Source organism: Somniosus microcephalus, chromosome 15, assembly GCF_052327205.1.
Source record: "Somniosus microcephalus isolate GS21.2 chromosome 15, FLI_Smic_1.0, whole genome shotgun sequence".
Taxonomy (NCBI): domain Eukaryota; kingdom Metazoa; phylum Chordata; class Chondrichthyes; order Squaliformes; family Somniosidae; genus Somniosus; species Somniosus microcephalus.
The window spans coordinates 10,271,050-10,298,073 of NC_141001.1; the positions used below are offsets into that span (position 1 = coordinate 10,271,050).

The following is a 27,024-nucleotide window of genomic DNA, read 5'->3' on the forward strand; positions in this document are numbered from 1 at the left end:
GCATTCGTCACAGGGAGACATTCGACTATGGTCGAGTGGAATACCTCCATTGGATCCACTGCAAGGTCTTCTTCTTCCACCGTCAGCAACGGTAGGCGTGACAATCCATCAGCATTCCCATGCTGTTTAGTTCCATTGTACTCAATCTCATATTGGTGTGCCCCTAGGAAAAGGGACCACCTCTGCAGCCGTTGTGCTGTCATTATCGGTACGCCCTTCTGAGGGTTGAAAACGGAGACAAGAGGTTGATGATCGGTTAGTAGAGTAAATTTTTGACCGTGCAGGTAGTGATTGAACTTCTTCACCTCCCACACTAGGCTGAGGGCCTCTCTGTCAATCTGGGCGTAGTTACGCTCGGCAGAAGTTAACGAGCGTGACGCAAAAGCTATCAGCCTCTCTAAACCATCAAGGAATTTATGTGACAGTACCGCCCCAATGCCGTAGGGAGACGCATCACACGCCAGTCTGATCGGCAGTGCTGGGTTGTAGTGAGCTAATAGTTCCCTTGAAGTGATTAAGTCCTTACTCTTCTGAAAGGCCCGCTTACAATCATCGCTCCATTTCCATGCTACCCCCGTCCGTAGCAGGGCATTCAGTGGGTGCAGAATTGTCGACAAATTCGGCAAAAACTTATGGTAGTAATTCACCAATCCGAGGAATGACCTCAGTTGCGACATATTTTCAGGTGCTGGGGCCTTAACAACCGCTTCAATTTTGTCAGGGGACTTATGTAACCCCTCTTCATCAATCATGTGGCCACAATACGATATCTGTTTCTTAAAAAACTCGCAGTTGGGGCGGTTGGCTCGTAGCCCATGTTCCCATAGTCTAGTGAGCACCTGTTCTAGGTTGTTAAGGTGTTCACTGTCATCTTCACCTGTCACCAGGATGTCATCCAAGTAACACTGAGTCCCCGGAATCCCTTGCAGGACTTGATGCATCGCTCTTTGCCATATCGCCGGAGCCGATGCTACTCCGAATACCAATCGATGATACTGGTAAAGACCTTTGTGAGTGTTTATCGTGAGATACTTCCTAGAGGACTCTTCAACCTCCATCTGCAAATATGCTTGTGCTAGGTCAATTTTTGTAAAACGCTTCCCTCCAGACAGTGAGGCGAAGATGTCTTCTATCCTTGGAAGAGGATATTGTACTGTGTGAAGGACTGGGTTCACTGTCACCTTGAAATCCCCACAGATGCGAATCTTCCTTGGCTCCCCGAACTTATTGCTTAACGTTTTCTTCATGACAGGAACGATGGGTGTCGCCCACTCGCTCCAGTCGACCTTAGACAACACGCCTGCCTTCTCCAGATTCTCCAGCTCTGCCTCGACGGCTGGGCGAATTCCATATGGTACCGGTCTTGCTTTGAAAAACTTGGGAACTGCATTCTCTTCTATTTTTATCGAGGCGGTTACGCCTTTAAGCGTGCCCAGTTCTTGTTGAAATACCTCTTTGGCATTAGCTAAGATTGTTGACAATCGTCCAGGAGTGACGTCTTCATCTTTTTTACCGTCCACCGTCATTGCATGAATGGAGTGCCAATCTAAGTTTATCTTCCTGATCCATTCACGTCCCAATAATGGTGGTCCGCCATTTGGCAGTATGTAGAGATACAATTTCCGTATTTTCTTGCTGTTGTATTCGACAGGCACCCTTATTTTTCCTCTGGGGTATACTTTTTGCCCCATATACATCGTCAAGACGATGGATGTCTCTCTCAAGGGTATGTGTGAGAATAGCCGCTCGTAGTCTCGTCGATTCATGACAGTTAGCACTGATCCTGTATCCAATTCCATTTTAACTTGGGACCCTGCTATCGTGAGGGTGACCCAAATGGTTCGGTGATCCTCTTTTGCGATTACATTGTGAAGTTTGAGACAGCTTCGTCTCCTGTTCCCGGATTCACTATCGCTCATCTGCTCTTCCGAACTACTGTCCGTCATCTTTTGTACTTTCTTGTACGGTCCCTTAGTAGCCTTTTTGTTGTCGCTGGTCTTCTTCCCAGACCTACAAACTCGTGCAATGTGTCCAATCTTCCCGCATTGTCTGCATATTTTGTCTTTGGACCAGCAGTCCTTCTGGTCATGGTTCATTCTGCCGCAGCGATAACATTTTGCAAATCCCCGTGTCATTTCATGGGTGCCGTATTCCTGTGGCTTTTGTTGAATTTCTGCAGCTCCCCTGGCTGCTGCTTCATACGATACTGCCACGCTGAAAGCCTTATCTAGCGTCAGCTCTTTCTCTGATAGTAACTTCTTCTGTGTTCCTTCACTCAGGAGTGCACAGACAAATTTGTCCCGTAGGGTATCTGCCAGTCCTGCTCCGAACTGGCAGTGCTTTGATAGCTTGCGTAGTTCCGTAAGGTACTCAGCATTGCTCTCATCTTTATGCTGAGTTCTCCTGTGGAATTTAAATCTTTCTGCTATCAACAGCGGTGCAGGGTTTAGGTGTTCCTGTAGGACAGCAACAATTTTGTTAAAACTCTTTGCCTTCAGTTTGGCTGGAGTAATCAGGTCCCGCAATAGGCCGTACGTTCTAGCGCCCATTAAGTTTAGCAATATCGATGCCTTTTTCTCCTCAGCTATTTCGTTTGCCTCGAAATATACCTCGACTCTTTCCACATACGTGGTCCAGTCCTCCATTGTATTATCAAAAGCAGTGATACAGCCAGTCTTCGGCATCTTGCAAATCTAAAATGGTGCCGCCCGCGCTTTGCCTTCTTCCCCGATTTAACAAAATGGCGCCTCCCGCGCTTTGCCTTCTTCCCCGCTGATTAAGATGGCTCCTCCCGCGCTTTGCCTTCTTCCCCGCTGTTGCTAGCACTGCTTTCCGTGGTTCCCGTTGCAACCTGCAGCTCCTCGCGGTTTCTTGCGCGTTTAATATTTCTTTTTTTTAATTATTTTCCCGCCATGGAACAACCCTGTGGGACTCTGGCCTCCCTCTTCTCGGGTCTATACGCAGCCCGGCTTCGTAGCACCGGCCACGCCCTGTGTGCTCCACCCTCTCTCTCTCTTCTTCCCGACAACGCTGCTCGGCCCCGTTGCAAACCAGCCGCTCGAGTTCGCGACCGCCGCAGCCCAGGAAGGATCAGTGCACTACCTGCCACCAGCCCGATTAGCTGAAGCACCGTCGACAGGAACCAGGCCCTGCTTCTGACAGCTTCTCCAGCAATCTTCAACTCCGCTAACACAGGGGCGGATGCCCACGGTTGACGCCCGTTTCTACTGCCTCTTACTTTCTTTTCTTTCTGGCCTCGACCTCTGCTCACTTCGTTGTAGGAATGGATCCCAGGAGGTGGTGCAGACTGTAGGTAGGTTCGTATCTGCTCGCCGCCAGTATTATGTCCGTGAATGATTGAGACACGGACAGCAGGAGTTGAACAAAACAAGTCTTTACTGGTGGAAGTCAATAGTGAAACTGAAAACAACAGAGGCTCACTAGCGCCTTTTATACAGGGGTGGTCACTGCCGGTACTGCAGTCTGAGACCAGTTATTCTCTTAAAGGTACATACACAACAACTACGAACACTCAGACCTGGAATGGTGCTGTGATATTATCATGCTACGAACACTCAGACCTGGAATGGTGCTGTGATATTATCACACTAGGAACACTCAGTCCTGGAATGGTGCTGTCATATTATCACACTACGAACACTCAGACCTGGAATGGTGCTGTGATATTATCACACTAGGAACACTCAGACCTGGAATGGTACTGTGTGTTAATTCTGTGTGTTATAGTGAGAATTACTACACAGACCACAAGAGTAAATTTTAACAGGTCTTTACTAGTCGAAGGTCAGGGCTGAACTGCCCAATAATTCATTACACAGCACTTATATACCGGTGTGGTCACCACCGGTATTACAGTATACAGCAGCCAAGATAAAGTAGTGCAACTCTTAAAATAGTTCTCTTAAAGGTGGAACGGTTACATACACCACAATCCTCCCTTTTTAGCTTAACAGTATATATTCCCCATTAACATAACATAATAACATATATACACAACTTCATGTAAAAACAGTTCACAGATTCAGTCTCTGAGGAGGCCTCCTGACTCGGTCCGGATAACGCCTCGGTGGTGTAGTAGTTTTCGGTGGTGTAGTAGGTTCTTTTGGCAAGGTCGATTCGGCTTGAATGCCAGTGTCGGGTTCATCTGGTTCCAGTATCACCGGATCGGAGGTAGATACTATGGGTATCTCTGCTTCATCATTAGGCGTATAGAGTTGTGGTGTAGGTTGTCCCTTTTCGGATGACGCTATGACCTGGTCAGCATGGCGCCTTATTATGCTTTCACCAATGTCCACGGTATACATCAGCGGTCCTAGTCGTGTGCAAATAGTTCCAGGCTGCCATTTCTCGGTACGGTAGTCTCGGGCCAAAACTTGTTGACCTATCTGGAAGGTTCTAGTTGGCCTTTCATTCATGCCTTGAAATTGCCGGTTCTCTACGTCCCTTCTGATGTTTGGCTTGATCAAATCCAGCCGGCATCTTAGTCTTCTATTGAAAAACATCATGGCGGGAGTTTGGTTTGTAACCACATGTGTTGCATTCCTGTACGCAAACAAGAAGTTATCTACCTTATGTTGTAGATTTATGTCTTCATTACCCATGGCCTTTATGGCCTTCTTGAAGGTCTGGACAAACCTTTCAGCTAATCCATTGGTGGCGGGATGGTATGGGGCGGACGTGTAGTGCTTAACCCCATTGTTTTTAAGAACTTCCTGAATTCTTCGGACACAAATTGCGGTCCATTATCAGAACAGATCTGTTCCGGCAGCCCATTCCTGGCAAATATGGTCCTTAATACTGTGATGGTTTTTTCCGTGGTGGTGGAGGACATCTTTATTACCTCCGGCCACTTGGAGTGTGCATCCACCGCGATTAAGAACATTGAGTCCATAAATGGACCAGCAAAGTCGATATGTACCCTTTGCTATGGAGATGAGGGCCACTCCCATGGATGTAGAGGGGCTTATGGTGGGGCGTTTTGGACCTTCTGGCATCCTAGACAGCTCTTGGTCATTTCTTCGATGTCTCCATCGATACCTGGCCACCACACAAACGCTCTGGCTAGGTTCTTCATTTTCACTCCACCCGGATGCCCCTCGTGAAGCTCCTTTAGCACTTTATACTGGAGTTTGGGTGGAATCACCACTCTGGATCCACACATCAAGGTTCCTCGGCACACTGACAGCTGTTCTCTTCTTTGCAAGAATGCTGGCAACAATGGTTCGCCATGTGCTGGCCATCCCTTCACCGTTAAATCGTAGACTCGTGAGAGAGTCGGGTCATTTCTCGTTTCCTTTTCAATGGTAGAATTTGTTACTGGTAGACATTCCACTATGGTTGAGTGGAACATCTCCACTGGGTCCACTGTAGGCGCCTCTTCTACCGTTGGCAACGGTAGGCGCGATAAACCGTCAGCATTCCCATGCTGTTTTGATCCTTTGTATTCTATGTCATATTGGTGTGCCCCTAGGAAAATGGACCACCTCTGTAGCCTTTGCGCTGTCATAATGGGAACGCCCTTTTTAGGGTTGAATATGGATACCAACGGCTGGTGGTCTGTCAGCAGTGTAAACTTCTGGCCCTGCAGGTAATGATTAAACTTCTTTACTCCCCACACCAGGCTGAGAGCCTCCCTATCTATCTGAGCATAGTTGCGCTCAGCGGAGGTCAATGATCTGGATGCAAATGCGACTGGCCTTTCCAAGCCATTTGGCAACTTGTGTGAGAGTACTGCTCCAATACCATAAGGAGAAGCATCACAAGCTAAACGAATAGGTAGCGTTGGGTTGAAGTGAGCCAACACTTCCTCTGAGGTGATCAATGCCTTGCTTTTGCGAAAGGCCTTCTTACAGTCCTCGCTTCACTTCCATGGTACTTCTTTCTGCAAAAGAGCACTCAGCGGCTGCAGCACCGTGGATAGATTTGGCAGAAACTTATGGTAATAGTTAATCAACCCTAGGAACGACCTCAACTGGGATACATTTTCCGGAGCGGGAGCCTTCACAACAGCTTCGATCTTGTCAGGTGACTTGTGCAGCCCCTCCTGGTCAATGACATGACCACAGTACGAGGTCCGTTTCTGAAAGAACTCACATTTCTGGCGATTAACTCGAAGTCCATATTCCTTCAATCTGGTGAGCACCAGTTTCAAATTTGCAAGGTGTTCCTCATCGTCATCTCCTGTAATCAGGATATCGTCCAAGTAACATTGAGTGCTTGGAATTCCCTGTAATACCTGCTCCATGGCCCTCTGCCAAATTGCTGGAGCCGAAGCCACTCCAAAAACCAGTCTATTATATCGATACAAGCCTCTGTGCGTGTTGATTGTGAGATACTGGCGCGACTCTTCCTCAACTTCCATCTGTAAGTACGCTTGCGCCAGGTCTATCTTGGTGAAGTGTTTCCCGCCAGACAATGAAGCAAAGATATCCTCAATCCGCGGAAGCGGATATTGCACCGTGTGAAGCACCGGATTAACTGTGATCTTGAAGTCTCCACAGATGCGGACCTTCCCCGGTTCCCCTGGCTTGTTACTCGATGAACGCTTCATGACGGGAACAATGGGCGTGGCCCACTCACTCCAGTCCACCTTAGACAGTACTCTGGAACGGTCAAGCCCTTCCAGCTCAGCTTCCACAGCAGGTCGTATCGCATAAGGTCTGGCTTTGAAAAATTTTGGGTTTGCATGTTCTGCAATCTTGATTTTTGCCTTAATTCCTCTCAGTGTTCCCAGTCCCTGTTGGAACACCTCTTTAGCCTCATCCAATATTCTGGACAATCGTTCAGGTTTGACATCTTTTTTTCCGGAATCTACCGTTATTGCTTTTAGGGAGTGCCAGTCCATATTTATTTTCCTGATCCACTCCCGTCCCAGAAGTGGTGGACCTCCCTCAGGTAGTACATATAAGTCCATTCCTTGGTGTTCTTTGCCCTTGTGTATCACCTTGACTTTTATCTTTCCGATGGGGTATACTCTTTGCCCCGTGTATGTCTGCAATACTATCTCCGTATCCCGTAGGGGAATATGTGTGAATAACCTTTTGTAATCTTGCTTATTCATGACCGTCAACGCCGATCCGGTGTCCAATTCCATCTTCACTTGGACTCCTGCTATCTGAAGTGTGACCCAGATAGTTTGTAGGTCAGCTTCCTTACACAGCACTTATATACCGGTGTGGTCACCACCGGTATTACAGTATACAGCAGCCAAGATAAAGTAGTGCAACTCTTAAAATAGTTCTCTTAAAGGTGGAACGGTTACATACACCACACTGTGCTATTATCACAGTACGAACACTCAGACTTGTAAAGAGGCTGTGATGTTCCTACACATTTGAAATCTCAGACTGTTATTATAATGGCCCAGAAATTCGGGTCTCCTCGGGTGAGTACGCATGGGGTACTCTCCCGTAGGCCCAACGGAAGTGCCGGTTCTCTTAAAGGAAGGGGTTCAGAGGTCAAACGCGTACGCCAGAGAGGCAGCGCGTGCGCATGGAACTTACGTTTTTTTTGCAGGTTTCTCCGGGAGTCTTGTAAGATTCTCAAAATTCAGCAGATTCCCCAAAACCAAGAAGATTGGGCAAAAGGGAGATTTAAAAATCGAGGACCCCAGGATTTTGGTTTTATTTTAAAAGCATGTTCGAATCTGTGGAAGAAAAGGGGGCTGCAACAAAAGAATTGGGATTGGTCTCTGTAAATGGACAGTTTTGGGTATTGGCATTAGCCAAGCTGTCTGGGGAGTATCTGGACTGTCTCAGTCATTTTACATAATGACAATAGACAGACGGAAGCGCAGTTCCCGCCCAAAATTACAGAACCATCCAAAGTATACATAATGCAGAACATGCCCCAACCAACAAAAGAGCTTTGGCCCCCACAGGAAAAGACAAATGTTACTGCAATTAAACAAGAGGTTAAACAATTGATGGGACCATCCCGAAACCACTTCACATGTTCTTATAACAACTTAAGATCGATGGGACCATCCCAAAACCCATTAAACAATTGGAACCAAGATTAGCAGACCTCGTTTAGTATAATTGGAGGCCTGTTTTTAAAAGAAAGCAGTTAGTTCATCGAGGGGAGTTCATCAAGAAGCAGTTCAAGCAGTTCTCTCTCTCTACAGGGTCCGGCAGTCAGTTCAGAAAGGCAGCTCTTTCTCTACACAGTTCGCTCTTGAGTTCGAAAAGCAGTTTCCTCTCTCTGGAAGCAACAGGAGTGCTCTCTTTCTGGAAGCACCAGTTCCCTACAGAAGCTCTCAACAGTGTCAGCGATCCAGAACATCACCAGCCACGCAGGTGAAGTCCTCCACCCATCCGGGGTACGACACATCTAGAGAACACCAAAATCGCGAACCTCTACAACTGTCAAAAGAAGTCGTTTTGGTGAGCATTATCCCTGGTCCTCTGGAGCCCAACTTAGCTAGTGAAGTGGGATTGGGAGGGGTGAAATATTTTGTCTATTGTTATTTTCCCTCGTATATTCCGAAGTGTTCCCCCAATTTAGAGTGTTAAGATTATTGTGTTGTGTACTTCCTTTCTCAAATAAAGATCTTGTTTCGTTCACCAAGAGTCAGTTGTTTGCTGCACTTTTCATCACAACCCCCAAATAAGTCCCAGGTCTAGAACCAAGGGAGTGGGAGCGATTCGAACCGCTCATAAGTCAGATGTGAAGCTGACCCACACACCACCCGCTACAGTCTCCAGGAGTTACACATGTAAAAAGCAGGTGCAAGGCCTGCTTTTAACAAGGTAAGTGGTGAATTTATTAAAATTAAAACATTTTTTCCACAGGTTTATTATTTTTAAATACTTTAAAGAAAGGTAAGTTCAATTTTAGCCCCGTTAGAAAACGTAATTAATTTTTCAAAAATTTAAATTATTGTTTAAAATAGTTATTTTATGTAATTTATAGTATTTTAAAAATGTGATTAAAAAAAAAATTATTTGAAGTTTTAGTGATGTTTTGGGGCTTATAGCATTTATAGTTTTGACAGCTCTTCCTGTCAATTTTATGAATGGGCATTTCCCTTCTACCATTGGCTCTCCACGGCTCATGTGATACCAGGGGATGCATCAAACTAGCTGCACCCCTGGGATACGCAAACACTGCGCGCCGGCAGTTGGAGGAGGCCCAGGATCGGAATCCCACGCGGGCCCACAGCCCAACGGCCGGCGCGCTAGGTAAGTGCAGGTCGGAGACTTGCACCCACGGGAAGTCCCCGACCCGAATTTCTGGGCCATTGTTTAAAAATAAATGAGTTAATGCCTCCATTAAAATAGCATAGTGAAAAAAATCAGCCCAATCAATGAAGTGCACATGAGCCCAGTATCAGAGCTGGCTTGTGGAATCAATAATCTTACCTTCCATGTTGTTCTTTGGGAAAGCCCACAGGTTGTCAGGACATGAACACGGCTCATAATGACTTGGATAATCACCATTCTCAGTAAACTCAGACTGGTTATTTTTTGTCGGATGGGAGTTGTAGTAGTCGCAGTACACGGCTGGAAGAAATGTACAGTGCATCAAATATTGGGCACTTCAATCCCAATCAAATATTAACATTAATACTATAACTAGCTCCCTGACACAACGGTTACCTTCCCTTGAGTCACTACTATTTCATTGTGCTGTGTATATATTTGTTTACAAGGTGTGTTTGTGTACATTTGTGTGCGGTGTGTGTGTGTGTATATGGGTGTGAGTGTGTGTGTGTACAGGTGTGTGTGTGTACAGGCGTGTGTGTACTGGTGTGTGTATGGTGTGTGTGTACAGGTATGAGTGTGAGTGTGTACAGGTGTGTGTGTGTGTGTGAGTGTATACGGGTGTGTAAGTGTGTACGGGTGTGTGAGTGTGTAAAGGTGTGTATGTGTGTAAGGGTGTGTGTGTGTACGGGTGTGGGTGTGAGTGTGCATGGGTGTGTGTGAGTGTGGGTGTGAGTGTGGGTGTGAGTGTGTATGGGTGTGTGTGTGCGTACGGGTGTGTGTGCGTACGGGTGTGTGTGTCTACGGGTGTCTGTGTGTGTATGGGTGTGAGTGTGTGAGTGTGTGTGTGCGTACGGGTGTGTGAGTGTGTGTGTATGGGTGTGAGTGTGTGTGTACGGGTGTGAGTGTGTACGGGTGTGAGTGTGTACGGGTGTGAGTGTGTATGGGTGTATGTATGGGTGTGAGTGTGTGCGGGTGTGTGTGTGTGTGTGCGGGTGTGTGTGCGGGTGTGTGTGTGTGTGTGTGCGGGTGTGTGTGTGTGTGCGGGTGTGTGTGTGTGTACGGGTGTGTGTGTGTGTACGGGTGTGTGTGTGTGTGTGTGTACGGGTGTGAGTGTGTACAGGTGTGTGCGTGAACAGGTGTGTGTGTGTGTACGGGTGAGTGCGTGAGTGTGTACAGGTGTGTGTGTGTGTGTGTACAGGTGTGAGTGTGTACAGGCGTGTAGGTGTGTACGGGTGTGTGTGTGCGGGTGAGTGTTAGTGTAGGGGTTGTACTGGTCTATGGGGTTGTGCTGGTGTAGGGGGTTGTGTTGGTGTAGGGGGTTGTGTTGGTGTAGGGGTTGTGCTGGTGCTGGTGCAGGGGGTTGTGCTGGTGTAGGGGTTGTGCTGGTGTAGGGGGTTGTGCTGGTGTAGGGGGTTGTGCTGGTGTAGGGGTTGTGCTGGTGTAGGGGGTTGTGCTGGTGTAGGGGGTTCTGCTGGTGTAGCGGTTGTGCCGGTGTAGGGGGTTGTGCCGGTGTAGGGGGTTGTGCCGGTGTAGGGGGTTGTGCCGGTGTAGGGGTTGTGCCGGTGTAGGGGTTGTGCCAGTGTAGGGGGTTGTGCCGATGTAGGGGGTTGTGCCGGTGTAGGGGGTGTGCGTGTGTAGATGTTGTGCCGGTGTAGGGGGTTGTGCCGGTGTAGGGGGTTGTGCTGGTGTAGGGGTTGTGCTGGTGTAGGGGGTTGTAAGACAAGACATAAGACATAAGACATAAGACATAAGACCAGGAGTAGGCCAATCGGCCCCTCGAGCCTGCTCCGCCATTCAATAAGATCATGGCTGATCTGATCCTAACCGCCAATCTACTATCACAGAACCATCTCCTGAATGTAACAGAATTAGACACACGAAATAGGAGCAGGATCAGGCTACACGGCCCCTGGGCCCGCTCCGCTACCCACAGGGCCATGTCCAATCCGAACCTAGACTCATGTACAAATTCCTGCCCGCTCCCCGTAACCCTTAATTCCCTTTACTTCTAGGAAACTGTCTATTTCTGTTTTAAATTTATGTAATGATGTAGCTTCTACAGCTTTTTGGGGCAGCATATTCCATCGACCTACCACCCTCTGAGTGAAGTAGTTCCTCCTCATCTCAGTTTTGAAAGAGCAGCCCCTTTTTCTAAGACTATGCCCCCTAGTTCTAGTTTCACCCATCATCGGGAACATCCTCCCCGCATCCACCCGATCCAACCCCTTCACAATCTTATATGTTTCAATAAGATCGCCTCTCATTCTTCTGAACTCCAATGAGTAGAGTCCCAATCTACTCAACCTCTCCTCATATGTCCATCCCCTCATCCCCGGGATTAACCGAGTGAACCTTCTTTGTACTGACTCGAGAGCAAGTATGTCTTTTCTTAAGTATGGACACAAAAACTGTATGCAGTATTCCAGGTGCGGTCTCACCAATACCTTGTACAACTGAAGCAATACCTCCCTATTTTTATATTCTATACCCCTAGCAATGAAAGCCAACATTCCATTGGCCTTCTTAATCACTTGCTGCACCTGCATACTAACCTTTTGAGTTTCGTGCACCAGGACCCCCAGATCCCTTTGTACTTCAGTACTTTCCAGTTTCTTGCCATTAATATAATAACTTGCTCTGTGATTTTTCCTGCCAAAGTGCATAACCTCACACTTTCCAGTATTGTATTCCATCTGCCAAATCTCTGCCCACTTACTTAGCCTGTCTATGTCCCCTTGCAGGTTTTTTATGTCCTCCTCACTCACTACTTTCCCTCCCATCTTAGCATCATCTGCAAACTTTGATATGTTACACTCGGTCCCCTCCTCCAAATCGTTAATATAGATTGTAAAGAGTTGGGGACCCAACACTGACCCCTGCGGAACACCACTAGTTACTGATTGCCAGTCTGAGAATGAACAATTTATCCCAACTCTCTGCCTTCTGTTAGATAGCCAATCCTCTATCCATGCCAGAATATTACCCCCAATCCCATGATTTTTTACCTTAAGCAATAATCTTTTGTGTGGCACCTTGTCAAATGCCTTTTGGAAGTCTAAATACACTACATCCACTGGTTCCCCTTTATCCACCCTATATGTTACTTCCTCAAAGAACTCCAGCAAATTTGTCAAACATGACTTCCCCTTCATAAAACCATGCTGACTTTGTCCTATTAAATTATGATTATCCAAATGTCCTGTTACTGTCTCCTTAATAATGGACTCCAAAATTTTACCTACCACAGATGTTAGGCTAACCGGTCTATAGTTTCCAGCCTTCTGTCTACTGCCCTTTTTAAATAAGGGTGTTACATTAGCAGTTTTCCAGTCTGCCGGGACCTTTGCTGAGTCCAGGGAGTTTTGGAAAATTATTACCAATGCATCCACAATCCCTACCTCCACTTCCCTCAAGACCCTAGGATGTAAGCCATCAGGTCCAGGTGATTTATCCGCCTTGAGTCCCATTATTTTACCGAGTACCACTTCCTTAGTGATTTTGATCGTGTTTAGCTCCTCCCCCCCATAGCCCCCTGTTTGTCCAGTGTTGGGATATTCTTAGTGTCTTCTACTGTAAAGACCGATACAAAATATTCATTCCGTGTTTTTGCCATCTCCATATTTCCCACCATTAATTTCCCGGTCTCATCCTCTAAGGGACCAACATTTACTTTAGCCACCCTTTTTCTTTTTATATAACTATGAAAACTCTTACTATCTGTTTTTATATTTTTTGCTAATTTACTTTCATAAGCTATCTTCCCTTTCTTAATCAATCTTTTTGTTATTTTTTGCTGTCTTTTAAAGTTTTCCCAATCCTCTATCCTCCCACTAGATTTGGCTACCTTATATGCCCTTGGCTTTAGTCGAATACTATCCTTAATTTCTTTACTTAGCCACGGATGGCTGTCTTTTCTTTTACACCCTTTTCTTCTCAGTGGAATATATATTTTTTGGAAGTTGTAAAATAACTCCTTAAATGTACACCACTGATCATGTATCGTCTTACCCTTTAATCTATTTTCCCAATCCACTCTACTCAATTCCGCTCTCATACCTTCATAGTCTCCTTTATTCAAGCTTAGCATGCTTGTTTGAGATCCAACCTTCTCACCCTCTAATTGAATATGGAATTCAACCATGTTATGGTCACTCATTCCAAGGGGATCCTTTACTAGGACATTTTTAATTAATCCTGTCTCGTTACACAGGACCAGATCCAAGGTTGCTTGCCCCCTGGTCGGTTCAGTTACATACTGCTCAAGAAACCCATCCCTAATACACTCAATGAACCCATCCTCAAGGCAGCCCTGCCCAATTTGATTTGTCCAATTAATATGATAGTTAAAATCCCCAGTGTAGGGGGATGTGCTGGTGTAGGGGGATGTGCTGGTGTAGGGGGTTGTGTTGGTGTAGGGGGTTGTGTTGGTGTAGGGGGTTGTGTTGGTATAGGGGGTTGTGCTGGTGATGGGGTTGTGCTGGTGTAGGGGGTTGTGCTGGTGTAGGGGTTGTGCTGGTGTAGGGGGTTGTGCTGGTGTAGGCGGTTGTGCTGGTGTAGGCGGCTGTGCCAGTGTAGGGGGTTTTGTTGGTGTAGGGGGTTTTGTTGGTGTAGGGGGTTGTGCTGGTGTAGGGGGTTGTGCCGGTGTAGGGGTTGTGCCGTTGTAGGGGTTGTGCCGGTGTAGGGGGTTGTGCTGGTGTAGTGAGTTGTGTTGGTGTAGGGGTTGTGTTGGTATAGGGGGTTGTGCTGGTGTAGGGGTGTAGGGGTTGTGCCGGTGTAGGGGGTTGTGCCGGTGTAGGGGGTTGTGTTGGTGTAGGGGTTGTGCTGGTGTAGGGCGTTGTGCTGGTGTAGGGGTTGTGCCGGTGTAGGGGTTGTGCTGGTTTAGGGGTGTAGGGGTTGTGCCGGTGTAGGGGGTTGTGCTGGTGTAGGGGTTGTGCTGGTGTAGGGGTTGTGCTGGTGTAGGGGTTGTGCTGGTGTTGGGGGCTGTGCTGGTGTAGGGGGTTGTGTTGGTGTAGGGGTTGTGCTGGTGTAGGGCGTTGTGCTGGTGTAGGGGTTGTGCCGGTGTAGGGGGTTGTGCTGGTGTAGTGGGTTGTGCTGGTGTAGGGGGCTGTGCTGGTGTAGGGGGCTGTGCTGGTGTAGGGGGCTGTGCTGGTGTAGGAGGCTGTGCTGGTGTAGGAGGCTGTGCTGGTGTAGGGGGCTGTGCTGGTGTAGGGGGCTGTGCTGGTGTAGGGGGTTGTGCTGGTGTAGGGGGTTGTGCTGGTGTAGGGGGTTGTGCTGGTGTCGGGGGTTGTGCTGGTGTCGGGGGTTGTGCCGGTGTAGGGTTTGTGCCGGTGTAGGGGGTTGTGCCGGTGTAGGGGGTTGTGCCGGTGTAGGGGGTTGTGCCGGTGTAGGGGGTTGTGCCGGTGTAGGGGTTGTGCTGGTGTAGGGGTTGTGCTGGTGTAGGGGTTGTGTTGGTGTAGGGTGTTGTGCTGGTGTAGGGGTTGTGTTGGTGTAGGGGTTGTGTTGGTGTAGGGGGTTGTGCTGGTGTAGGGGTTGTGTTGGTGTAGGGGGTTGTGTTGGTGTAGGGGGTTGTGCTGGTGTAGGGGTTGTGTTGGTGTAGGGGGTTGTGCTGGTGTAGGGGGTTGTGTTGGTGTAGGGTGTTGTGCTGGTGTAGGGGTTGTGTTGGTGTAGGGGGTTGTGCTGGTGTAGGGGTTGTGTTGGTGTAGGGGGTTGTGTTGGTGTAGGGGGTTGTGCTGGTGTAGCGGTTGTGTTGGTCCCAGGAAAACTGCCCCAATCAGTGACAACAAGAACCACAATTGAAAACAGGCTTCAATAATGGCCTGGGAATGTTGAAGTTTAAACTAACATTGGTGCAAGAAATAGCGTGAAATTGTCTTAAATCAGGCACATGCCATAATCCCGTCCTTGTGCATGCTTTCGCAGACTGGTGGGTGCTTCCTGCACCAATTTAAAATCTAATCAGGCAAAATTAGCAGAGTTGTGTCTAACAGATCTCCACCCAATATTCCAAATGCCCAAAAAGCAGATGTTGCTGATCAGGACATTTAGGCAAAAGGTCAATGGAAAGCTGCTGAAATGTGTGGAGTGCAAGTAGATAACGTCATAAAAATGCCAAAAGTACTTTGGATTTTATCAATTGGGGCATGGAGTAGAATGGTAAAGAGCTGGAGATAGATTTGTTCTCAGCAATGGTTAGGCCACATTTCGAGTACTGTGCACAATGTTTGGGTGCCCCAATATAAAAAAGTCCCTAAAGCCACAGAGAATGTACTGCATAAATTCACTAGGATGACACCAGGCATGAGAAGCTATAGATACAATGAGATACTTACGATGTTTAGAAGAGAGAATGTTAAGAGGAGATTTAATGCAAGTTTTTAAAATGATGACGTGTTTAAATAGAGGGAAAGACTGTTTCCTCTGGCTGCAGAGTTTGTGATGAAGGGTCATCCGTTTAAAATTGTCACTAAGAGAGTGAGCAGCGTGGAGAGAAGACATTTCTTTAAGCAGAGAGTTGTTAGACAAAGTGGTTGAGGCAGAGACCATTGCATTTTTTTGAAGGGAAGGGTAGATAAAAATGTTGGGAGAGAGCAGTGGGATTGGTTTTGGATTGAAAGACATGATGGGAGGAATGGCCTTCTTCTGTGCTGTAAACTTCTGTAGTGTTTGTCAATTGGCATGAAGGCGAAGAAAATTGAGTACCAGCACAGCACGTGGCAATAAATTCAGTAAACCCTACATTTAAAAACCACTTACAACATTTACCCTGAGTGTTAGTTTCACCAAGAATAAAATACACTGACTGAGAGGCAGGTGTATGAGATTATAGATAAAAAATCTCAAGATATGAAGAACATTCAATATATTGCATTAATAGTTCATGATTAGTAATTTGATGCAGAACAGTTAAAAAAAAACGAACACTGGGGATTTCCGTGAGGATTCTGCTGATCAGCTGCCGTAACTTCAGTGGATTACCGGCAGATACATGGGCTTTATGCTGATTTTCTGCCGAAGTTACAGCAGAACTCCCGAGGAATTTCCCAGTGTTAATTTTTTATTGCAGTGTAAAGAACACCCCTTTAAAAATGTTCTTTAACGCAAGAAGAACTTACAGCAGAAGTCAAGGCTTCTCCAGTTGATGCAGACACCGGCATCTAAGCAGGCTTTAGCGTAGACCGCGATGGCACCACACAGACAGTCGCAGTCTCCAAATATCTCACACCCGCATGTGGTCTGTACACAGCTTTCATAATATGGAACTCGGTAAACCTGTCAGCAAAGAGAGAAGGTAAAGGGCTGCACTTCTAGCTTCTGAAGCATCTCGAATGCCATTCTACATTAGGCTGGTCTAAAGCATGCTTGTTTCTAGTACATTCACCTCTCTGTCCACTTCACTCCCATCCAATCAGGTTTCCTCCTCAGCCATCTCAAGCTGCCCTTACCTCACATTCTGTTGCACTGCTAAAAGTTGCCCACTCAGCTTCCAACTGTTTTAATAGCTTCTCTGCTCAACAGCATGAAGATCAACCTGTTCTGAGGATTGATTTACATATTGTCTAGTCCAATAGAGGAGGTGTGAATTCTGCAAGAAACTAGCCCAAACACAGCAAGTGAACTTGTTGCATTCACTACTGCATGTATCCGTTATTTCTTTAGCATCAGTCCATGTGAAAGCCTTGCTGCATTGACATGGATACAAGTGTCCTCGGTGGAGCTTCTGGGGTGGGCCCTGGTTAGTTATAAGCTCTGTGTTCTGATTGTTGCCAGGGTAGAAAACAAATTTAGTTTATTTATGTAAAATAATAACAACAGCAAATGCTGGAAAAACTCAGCAGGCCAGGCAACATCCGTGGAGAGAAAATAGAGTCAACGTTTCAGGTGAACCCTTTGTCAAGACTAAAGAAGCACAGGAAATGAAATAGATTAAGAGGCCAGGCTGGGAGAGAACAAAAGAGAAGAGACATTAAGAGGTATTCAAAACGAGACGAGATGGTGATAGGACAAGTGGAGACAAAAGACGGCTCTAGATTAGGTGTGAAATGCGCTGGCAGAATGGGAGACAGCTGCCATGTGGGAGAGAGAAAAAAAAGAAAGTGGGGGGGAAAGGCCAAAACAAAGGTGTGGATAAAAATATAAGTAAAAATGTAATAGAGGCCGAGGTTATGACCTGAAATTGTTGAACTCGATATTGAGTCCGGAAGGCTGCAGAGTGCCTAATCGGAAGATGAGGTGCTGTTCCTCGAGTTTACGGTGAGCTTCTATGGAACAATGCAAGAGGCCGAGGACGGTGAGGTCCAAGAGGGAATGGAGCGGTGAATTAAAATGACAGGCGACCGGAAGCTCGGGGTCACCCTTACAGACTGAACGGAGGTGTTCCGCAAAGCGGTCAGCCAATCTGCGTTTGGTCTCCCCAATGTAGAGGAGACCGCATCGTGAGCAGCAAGGGTACAGGCAGTGGAGTTTGATAAGCATGAAAGAGCCAAATGTAAGTGGAATGGGTGGGGCGAGACTTCCAGCCACTGGCCCCATGTGCCTCTGACCATCCCTGGATAGGGCATTTGCTTAAAGTCTGTGCGTATCCACACCAGTATTGGTACAACTGTCTCACCCACTCCAGAAAATTAGAGTGGGGACTGGCCACCGGGTTACTGTCAGCTTTTGCTCAGTGGTAACACTCACATCAGAGTCAGAAGCTTGTGGGTTCAAGTCCCACTCCTGGAGCATATAATCTAGGCTGACACTCCAGTGCAGGACTGAGGGCATGCTGCACTGTTGGAGGTGCCGTATTTCAGATGAGACACTAAAACCGAGACTTTTCTTTCTTTCTTTCATGGGCCGACCTGAAGAAATTGCCCCGAACAATGTAGTGCCTTTCATCATTGGCTCAACACCCCACTCCAATCAATTGTTCTGCTTGAAACATCTGGTCTTGCATAAGCGATCAGTCTGATGCCCAGAGCAACACCAACACCAGGATACACAGCTGTCCCTGAAGCCTGTTGTTGCCCAGATCGTAAATGTAGGAATGATGCTAATTCTCACATTTGTATGTGCCTGCCCACAAATGGGCAGGAACCCAACATAATTGCCCCCCCACCTACCCTGAATACGGCATTGTTAAACCGGAAATGCCGAGGAAATTAGGCCTCAAGTGTCCTGGATTGCACAGGACAACCTAATTCCAGTGGTGAAAATATGCTGGTGCTGCTCGCCTGACTGTCTCAGTACTATCCACCAGTAATTCCTGGCTTCACAGGTTTTTTCCTCCTTTCTTACTCTTGTTCCACAGTGATAGAAACCAAGAGAACATTCTGGAGCTAGGACTATCCCAATGTTCATGGTACAAAGGAAATTGGGAGAAGGAGCCTAAAAATGGAAAAGCAAAAGTGCAGGTAGTGAAGACAAGGGCAAGTGAACTGATACTGATCTTAAGGTATTTGAGCTGTGAGGAGAGCTTCAAGAGCCTGGGACTGTTAACTCTGGCAAGCAGAAGGCTGAGGAGAAACGTTATTCAAGATCCTTAAGGGAATAGATAACGTGAACCCTGATAATATGTTTGAGATTGCCATAAATTCTAAAACCAGGGGTAACATAGAGAAGGTGCATAAACTGATTAAATTAAACCACTTTACATAGAGAGTGGTGAAAGTGTGGAACAGGGAGGGAATGGTGGCAAATGGTGTGAAAAAATTATGGGTCAGTTGGATCAAAATTTGAGGAAGTGGGTGAATGAGAGGTATTTATTTTTGTGACCAGCCAGGTGCATTCCAAGTCTTTTCTAGTCCAGCAGATTTCTGTTTTCCATCCTAAATTCTTCACTCAGCTTTGGGATAGAAACAGCTGAGGTTCCCCTGCCTCCAATAGCAACGGGACCAAGGAAAATCTTTCAGTTCTTCAAGCAACACAGTTTCTTAATGTATCTCACAGATTTAACTAAGAGTTACCACTAACCTTAGTTCTCCTTGCTAATCGATCTCCATTGCTAATCGATCTCCATTGCTAATCGACCTCCATCGCTAATCGATCTCCATTGCTAATCGACCTCCACTGCTAATCGATCTCCATTGCTAATCGATCTCCATTGCTAATCGACCTCCATCGCTAATCGATCTCCATCGCTAATCGACCTCCATCGCTAATCGACCTCCATCGCTAATCGATCTCCATCGCTAATCGATCTCCAACGCTAATCGACCTCCATTGCTAATCGACCTCCACTGCTAATCGATCTCCATTGCTAATCGACCTCCATCGCTAATCGACCTCCATTGCTAATCGACCTCCATTGCTAATCGACCTCCACTGCTAATCGACCTCCATTGCTAATCGACCTCCATTGCTAATCGACCTCCATTGCTAATCGACCTCCATTGCTAATCGATCTCCATCGCTAATCGATCTCCATCGCTAATCGACCTCTATTGCTAATCGACCTCCACTGCCAATCGATCTCCATTGCTAATCGATCTCCATTGCTAATCGACCTCCATCGCTAATCGATCTCCATCACTAATCTACTTCCATTGCTAATCGACTTCCATTGCTAATCGACTTCCATTGCTAATCGACCTCCATTGCTAATCGACCTCCATTGCTAATCGACCTCCTTTGCTAATCCACCTCCATTGCTAATCGACCTCCATTGCTAATCGACCTCCATTGCTAATTCGACCTCCATTGCTAATCTATCTCCATTGCTAATCGACCTCCATTGCTAATCGGCCTCCATTGCTAATCTATCTCCATTGCTAATCGACCTCCATTGCTAATCGATCTCCGTTGCTAATCGACCTCCGTTGCTAATCGACCTCCATTGCTAATCGACCTCCATTACTAATCTACTTCCATTGCTAATCGACCTCCGTTGCTAATCGACCTCCGTTGCTAATTGACCCCTGTTGCTAATCGACCTCCGTTGCTAATCGACCTCCGTTGCTAATCGACCTCCACTGCTAATCGACCTCCATTGCTAATCGACCTCCACTGCTAATCTATCTCCATTGCTGATCGACCTCCATTGCTAATCGACCTCCATTGCTAATCGACCTCCATTGCTAATCGACTTCCATTGCTTATCTATTTCCATTGCTAATCAATCGCCATTGCTAATCGACCTCCATGAAGTTTGGTTTCCTTTTTCATGTCAAAACTTTATTTTTCTCAACAACGTTTAACCTTCTTTAAAGTTCAAGGCTGTCCAAGACTTGAGTCCTGCTCCATCACCCCTGTGCTCGCTGACCTACATTGGCTCCCAGTTAAACACTGCCTCGATTTCAATTTCTCATTCTTGTTTTCAAATCCCTCCATGGCCTCACCTCTCCCTATCTCTGTAATCTCCTTCAGACCCACAACCCTCCCCGAGATATCTGCGCTCCTCTAATTCTGCTCTCTTGAGCATCCCTGATTATAATTGCTCCATCATTGGTGGCCGTGCCTTCTATTGCCTAGGCCCTAAGCTCTGGAATTCCCTGCCTAAACCTTTACGCCTCTCCACCTCTCTCTCCTCCTTTAAGACGCTCCTTCAAACCTACCTCTTTGACCAAGCTTTTGGTCACCTGCCTTAATTTCTCCTTATGTGGCTCGGTGTCAAATGTTTGTCTTATAATACTCCTGTGCAGCGCCTTGGGACGTTTTACTATGTTAAAGGTGCGATATAAATACAAGTTGTTGTTGTTGAATCTGGAATGTTCTTCAGTGGATTTCGCATGTTCCCATATCAGATGCAACAAGCAGCTTACTGTCTAATATGTCATCCTTTCTCATTTCTAGTCTCCAATTGCTCTAGCACAGCCTTCTGTACTCACATTGCTCCCCCCAAACGCCCCTCTTGTTCCTCCTAAACTCCATGTCCTACATATCCTTCCTCTGCTGAAATCAGAACTCATTACTCTAACTCAATCTTCCCAGGCTCTCAAAACTGTGGAACTCTTCAACTTTCTCAATGTTTTCCTCCTCCAGTAACCCTCAGGCTTTAAAACACAAGCTTGGCATCACCCAATCCCTACTACCTGATTTATCTTCTTGTTTTTCTCCTTTTAGCCCTGCACCACAGCCATTGGCTCTTCAGTTTTTTTTAAAGAGTGAACCAGAATCAACAGTTTGATTTAATTGGCCCAGTGATTCTGACTGAATGGACTCTCTGATAGACTGGGAAATAGCTGCTACTGAACTAGAAGCTGCCTGGGCTGTGAAAAACAAAAACTACAGGGGTGCAGACTGCTCAGGACTCTTCTGCACCAAATCCATTGGCAGGATAGTCACACCAACATCAGTGTTCTCGCTCAGGCCAACATCCCCAGCATCGAAGCTCTGACCATGCTCGATCAGCTCTGATGGAAGGGTCACATAGTCCGCATGCCCAATACAAGACTTTCAAATCAAGCGCTCTACTCGGAGCTCCGACACGGCAAGAGAGTCCCAGGTGGGCAGAGGAAACGCTTCAAGGACACCCTCAAAGCCTCCTTGAAAAAGTGCAACATCCCCACCGACACCTGGGAATCCCTGGCCCAAGACCGCACAAAGTGGAGGAGAAGCATCTGGGAAGGCGCCGAACACCTCGAGTCTCTTTGCCGGGAGCAAGCGGAAGCCAAGCGCAGGCAGCGCAAGGAGCGCACGTCAACCCAAGCACCCCACCCACCCGCCCCTTCAACCACCGTCTGCCCCACCTGTGGCAGAGACTGTAGGTCCTGCATTGGACTCATCAATCATCTGAGAACTTATTTTTAGTGTGGAAGCAAGTCATCCTCAGTTCCGAGGGACTGCCGAAGAAGAAGAAGCAGCACCTATACTGAAAGTATCCATCATTTCAACTGTGGAGTTCAAGTCTGAAGTACTGAAAGGCTGGTGTCTCTGATGACTTTGAAAATGAGTCAAAATGAATGGGTCTGGTGCAGTCTCTCGAATTCCAAATCCTCATTTGCTCAGTGTGTTAATACATTTGTTTGAAACCTATTCTGATGTGTGACAACATTCCTTTCTACTTAAGCAGGTGAATGTGATACAGAGTGAGTTGCCTAAAAGCACTGACAGGCACGCCTCATGATCTGGTGATCTCCCCAACCATGCACTAACTGTGAGCAACACGCACAATATTACAATCCTATCAAAGCACTCACCAGATTGTGGCACGGTTTGAAGATGTCATTGTGAATTATGTGGCACTGTTGTTCTGCCCAGGCCAGACGATATGGATTTAGGTCACATGAATGCACAACTTCAGTCACATCTCGACATAAAGGCTCCTCCTTCCAAGTATTTGCAAATTCTAATGCATTGGAGGCTAAGTATTGGCTCCGAGTTATAAAATCATCCCCTATGTCACCGTTGAAATTACCACAGAGTCCACAAAGTGAAAGCTGATGATAAGCAAGAGTATTATTATTTTTGTGCATGCATATTTCTCAGTACCTCATTCCTTCTATTTTTCCTTAGACCTCTTTGTCTCGCTGTGCCATTTACACTGATGTTACTGTCTATTTCTTCCTCTCTCCAGGGAGACAAATCTGACACAGTGACTCCACACAGCAACACAAGGGAGACACTGGAATGTAGCAGCTGTCAATCTGTAGTTCATTGACTACACAACAGCATGCACTGGAGATCCATCACCCCCAGGGACTGTGCACTGTGTTTTGATTTCTTTTTGGGTTCAATAAAGACTCATTTCTGAAAGAGAATGTTGTTTAATCTAAAGTCTTGTTCAAGACTTTCTACAGCTTTTTACAGAACACACTATGCTGTGATGCATCTAGAATGAAACTGAAAGTAAAACTCCTCTGGACTGCTTGTCTCTCACATGACCTCTGCTGGTCAGGCACAAGTAATCAAAAACACAGACAAATATGCTGTAAGGCATAAGTAATCAAACACAGACAAATATCATCACTATTTGCTGATATCATTACATCTCCCTTTCTTAAAACAAAAGTATTTTACTTTTAACTAACAACATTTAATGAACTTACATTATCATTATCATGATCAAGGTTTTTTACCCTTGCTTTGTGTGTTCACATGAAATATGTCAATACACTAGAACTTGAAGAAAAAATAAGATAACATTACTTCCTTCTTTAACAATAGTCCTTAAATTTGCTCAATGAGTCTCTCAGGAGGCTTCACGTGTCTTGAGGATTTTCTGATTGATTGTCCTTGAATCTGAGTTGTTGCCTCAGATGATTGGTTCTCAGCTGTGTGATCAGGTTGTTCACCAGTATCAGTCTCTTGACCTGCTGTGGCTGGTCCCATGAGAAGATCTTGATGATTTCTTCTCAGAACAGCACCCTCATCTGTCTGAATGGTGTATGATCTTGGTTGAACTTCACTCAGGACAGTTCCCTTCTGAGTCCATGTGTTTGTTTTGTCTTTCAACCTTACTTGGTCACCAGTGTGGAGTTCAGGTAGGTTTTGTGTTCCTCTGTCATAGTAGTACTTTTGCTTTTCTTTCTGTTGCTCTTTGAACTTCCTCACTTTCTCCCCCTCTTTTGTTTTCAGGAGGTTCTCCGGGATGGGTAGGTTTGACCTTAGCCGACATCCCATCAGGAGTTGGGCTGGTGACATACCACACTCGAGCGGCGTTGTGCGGTATACAAGCATGCTTTGGTAGAAGTCAGTTCCACTGTCTTTTGCCTTGTACATCAGTCTTTTCACTGTCTGGACCGATTTTTCCACTAGTCCATTGGACTGTGGATAGTGAGGACTTGACGTTGTGTGGACAAAGTCCCACTCTTTGGCAAAGTGTCGGAAATTTGCATTGTTAAACTGGGGTCCGTTGTCTGTGAAGACTTCGCTTGCCACGCCATGTCTGGAGAATATGGCTTTCATACTTCTTATCACAGCTTCTGCAGTGGTGGTGTACAGTCTACAAACCTCTGGATACAGGGAGTAATAGTCTGTGATGACAAGATAGTCCTTTCCTTGACATACGAATAGGTCAGTGCCTACCTTCAGGTAAGGTCTGTCTGGTGCTGGGTGTGGCTTTAGTGGTTCTACCGGATTGCTTGCTCGATATTTCAGGCATATTGTTCAGTTTGACACCTCATTTGTCACATCTTGGTTGATTCGTGGCCAGTACATCACCTCTCGTGCTCTTTTCTTACACTTTTCGATTCCCAGATGTCCTCCATGGATCTTTTTTAGCATCTCTCTTCTCAGACTCTTTGGGATAACTATTTTACTTCCTTTGTAGATGATGTCTTCGACCACTGATAGTTCCGCCCTGCAGTTCCAGTACTCTGCTATATCAGGTGAGCAGTCTTGCTTCATGTTGGGCCATCCATCCAAGATGCTTTTTCTCAGTCGTCTCATTGTTTCATCTTTGTTTGTCTCAGTCTTTATGAGCTCCATTTTTGCATCTGCTATGGGCAGTGCACTTGTGATCATGTCCATGTAGGCGTTCACTTTTTCATCCATTGTGGTGTTTGCGGGCTCACTTGGGTCAACAGCTCTGGACAACGTGTCTGCTGTATACATCAGCTTACCCGGTGTGTATGCAACATTCAGTGTATAGCGTTGCAGCCTGATCATCATTCTTTGTATTCTAAGCGGACAGCTATTCAGTGGCTTTTGGAACAATGCAATCAAGGGCTTATGGTCAGTCTCTACACTGATTGCTTGTCCTGCCACAAACTGGTGAAATCTTTCACAGGTGTATGTGATGCTGAGCAGCTCCTTTTCTATTTGAGCATATCGCGTCTCCGCGTCTGTCATTGAGCGCGATGCATATGCAATGGGTTGCCAGTAGTCATATTGTTGCAGAAGAACGGCACCGAGCCCACTCTGTGATGCATCTGATGATATCTTGATGGGTCTCGCTGGGTCATAAAACCTCAGAACTGGTTCCTCTGTGAGCAGTTTCTTTAGATCGCTCCATGACTTCTCATGCTCATGATTCCATTCCCATTCTATGTTCTTTTCAGTTAGTCTTCTCAGTGGCGCTATTTTTTCTGAGAGGTTGGATATGAATTTACCCATGTAGTTGATCATTCCATTAAACTTCTGCAAGTCCTTTTTGCATTGTGGCCTTGGCATATTCTCAATGGCGGACACCTTTCTGGGATCTGGTCTGATGCCCTCACTGCTAAGGATATCTCCCACGAATGTCAGTTCTGTCACCCCGAGCTGGCATTTCTCTCTATTCAGCTTCAGGTTTGTTTTCCTTGTTGCTTCCAGCACTTTTTTCAGTCTCTCGTCATGCTCAGTTCTCGTGGTTCCCCATACTATGATGTCATCCATTGATGTATCAACTCCCTCCAGGTGCTCATAGATCATATGGATAGCCTTGTGATACACTTCAGGAGCTGAGGCAATGCCAAATGGTAACCTTAGGAATCTGTATCTGCCAAATGGAGTGTTGAACGTGCACAGTCTTGAACTTGCTTCATCCAGCTTCATCTGCCAAAATCCTGAGGACGCATCTAACTTGCTGAAATATTTTGCATTTGCAAACTGTGCCATGATTTCCTCACGTGTAGGAAGCTTGAAGTGCTCTCTCTTTATTGCTCTGTTTAGATCTCTTGGATCCAGGCAAATTCTGAGCTTTCCATTCTTTTTGTCCACTACGACGAGGGAACTCACCCACTCAGTTGGCTCATCTATCTTCTGAATCACGTTCAGGCTTTCCATCCTGTCCAACTCTGCCTTCAGTTGCTTTTGAAGAGCAAACGGAACTTTTCTGCATGGATGTATGACCGGTGTCATACTTTTATCTACTCTGATCGTGTGTTCTCCTGGAATGCAGCCTAGACCCTTAAATAGGTCTTTGTACTCTTTCATGAGTTCATCATAGACTGTCTCTCCTTCGCTTTCCACAACGAGGACTCTCTTTACCAGGTTCAGTCTCTCACAGGCTTTTAACCCTAGTATGGCTTGCACATCCTTTGGCACCACGATTAATGCTAGCGTGTGCTCTCTGTCCTTGTGTGTTACTTTGACAATGCATTTTCCTTTCACTGGTATATCAGTACCTGAGTATCCGGTCACTTTCACTTGTATTCCATGTAACTTTGGTCTGGGTCTAATTCTCTTAAAATCGGTCTCTGATATCACATTAACTTGTGCTCCAGTATCCAATTTAAATGGAATGTGTATGTCGTTCACTTTTAGTGTCAACATCCAGTCTCTTTCTTCTTTTTTGTTTTCAGACACCACATCTACATAGAATTCCTCTATCTCACTTTCATCTACTGTATGGACCTTGCTTTGTTGCGCTTGGTTCTTACAGCAACGGGCATAATGGTTGTTTTTGTTGCATCTATTGCATGTTTTACCATATGCTGGACACTTTCTTGGTGGATGCTGTGTACCGCATCGATTACATGACTTCCGATTGTCCCTTTCATTTTCGTTTGCTGGCCACGTCTCTTTTTTCACATTGGCGCTCTCTTTGTTAAACGGTTTGTATCCGTTCTTTCTCACTGCATCCATGTTGCAGCTACTGTCACTGAACAGCTCCTTTGCCTGCAACTTCACAGTCTCTGTAGCCCTACACAGTGCTATGGCTTTTCCCAGGTCTAGATCTTGTTCTCTTAGCAGTCTTTCCCTTAGACCATTATCTGGAATACCACACACCAGTCTGTCTTTTATCAGCGAGTCTGTGAGTCCCCCAAATTCACACGATTTGCTTCGGTTTCTCAGTTCAGTCACATACTGATCAATAGTCTCGCCGATTTTCTGTACACATGTGAAAAATTTGTGCCTCTCAAAGGTCACATTGCGTTTAGGTATGCAGTAGGCCTCAAACTGTTCCATTATTTTATCTAGTTTCATTTTGTCTCCATTAGCAACGAATGTGAAGTTA

The 27,024-nt window shown here is 46.2% G+C and overlaps 1 protein-coding gene across 1 annotated transcript in view; it reads right to left on the minus strand.

Annotated features, from left to right (window-relative positions):
* LOC147106538 (mucin-6-like) overlaps positions 1-22,658 on the minus strand; it is a 281,653-nt gene extending 258,995 nt beyond the window's left edge. The window contains exons 1-3 of the mRNA XM_086007494.1: positions 22,343-22,658; positions 16,340-16,496; positions 9,384-9,524 (exon numbers count right to left, since the gene is read on the minus strand). Coding sequence (XP_085863620.1) covers positions 9,384-9,524; positions 16,340-16,496; positions 22,343-22,618 — 574 coding nt within the window. The 5' untranslated portion in view covers positions 22,619-22,658. The remainder of the gene's footprint in view (positions 1-9,383; positions 9,525-16,339; positions 16,497-22,342) is intronic.
* Positions 22,659-27,024: the final 4,366 nt, after the last annotated feature.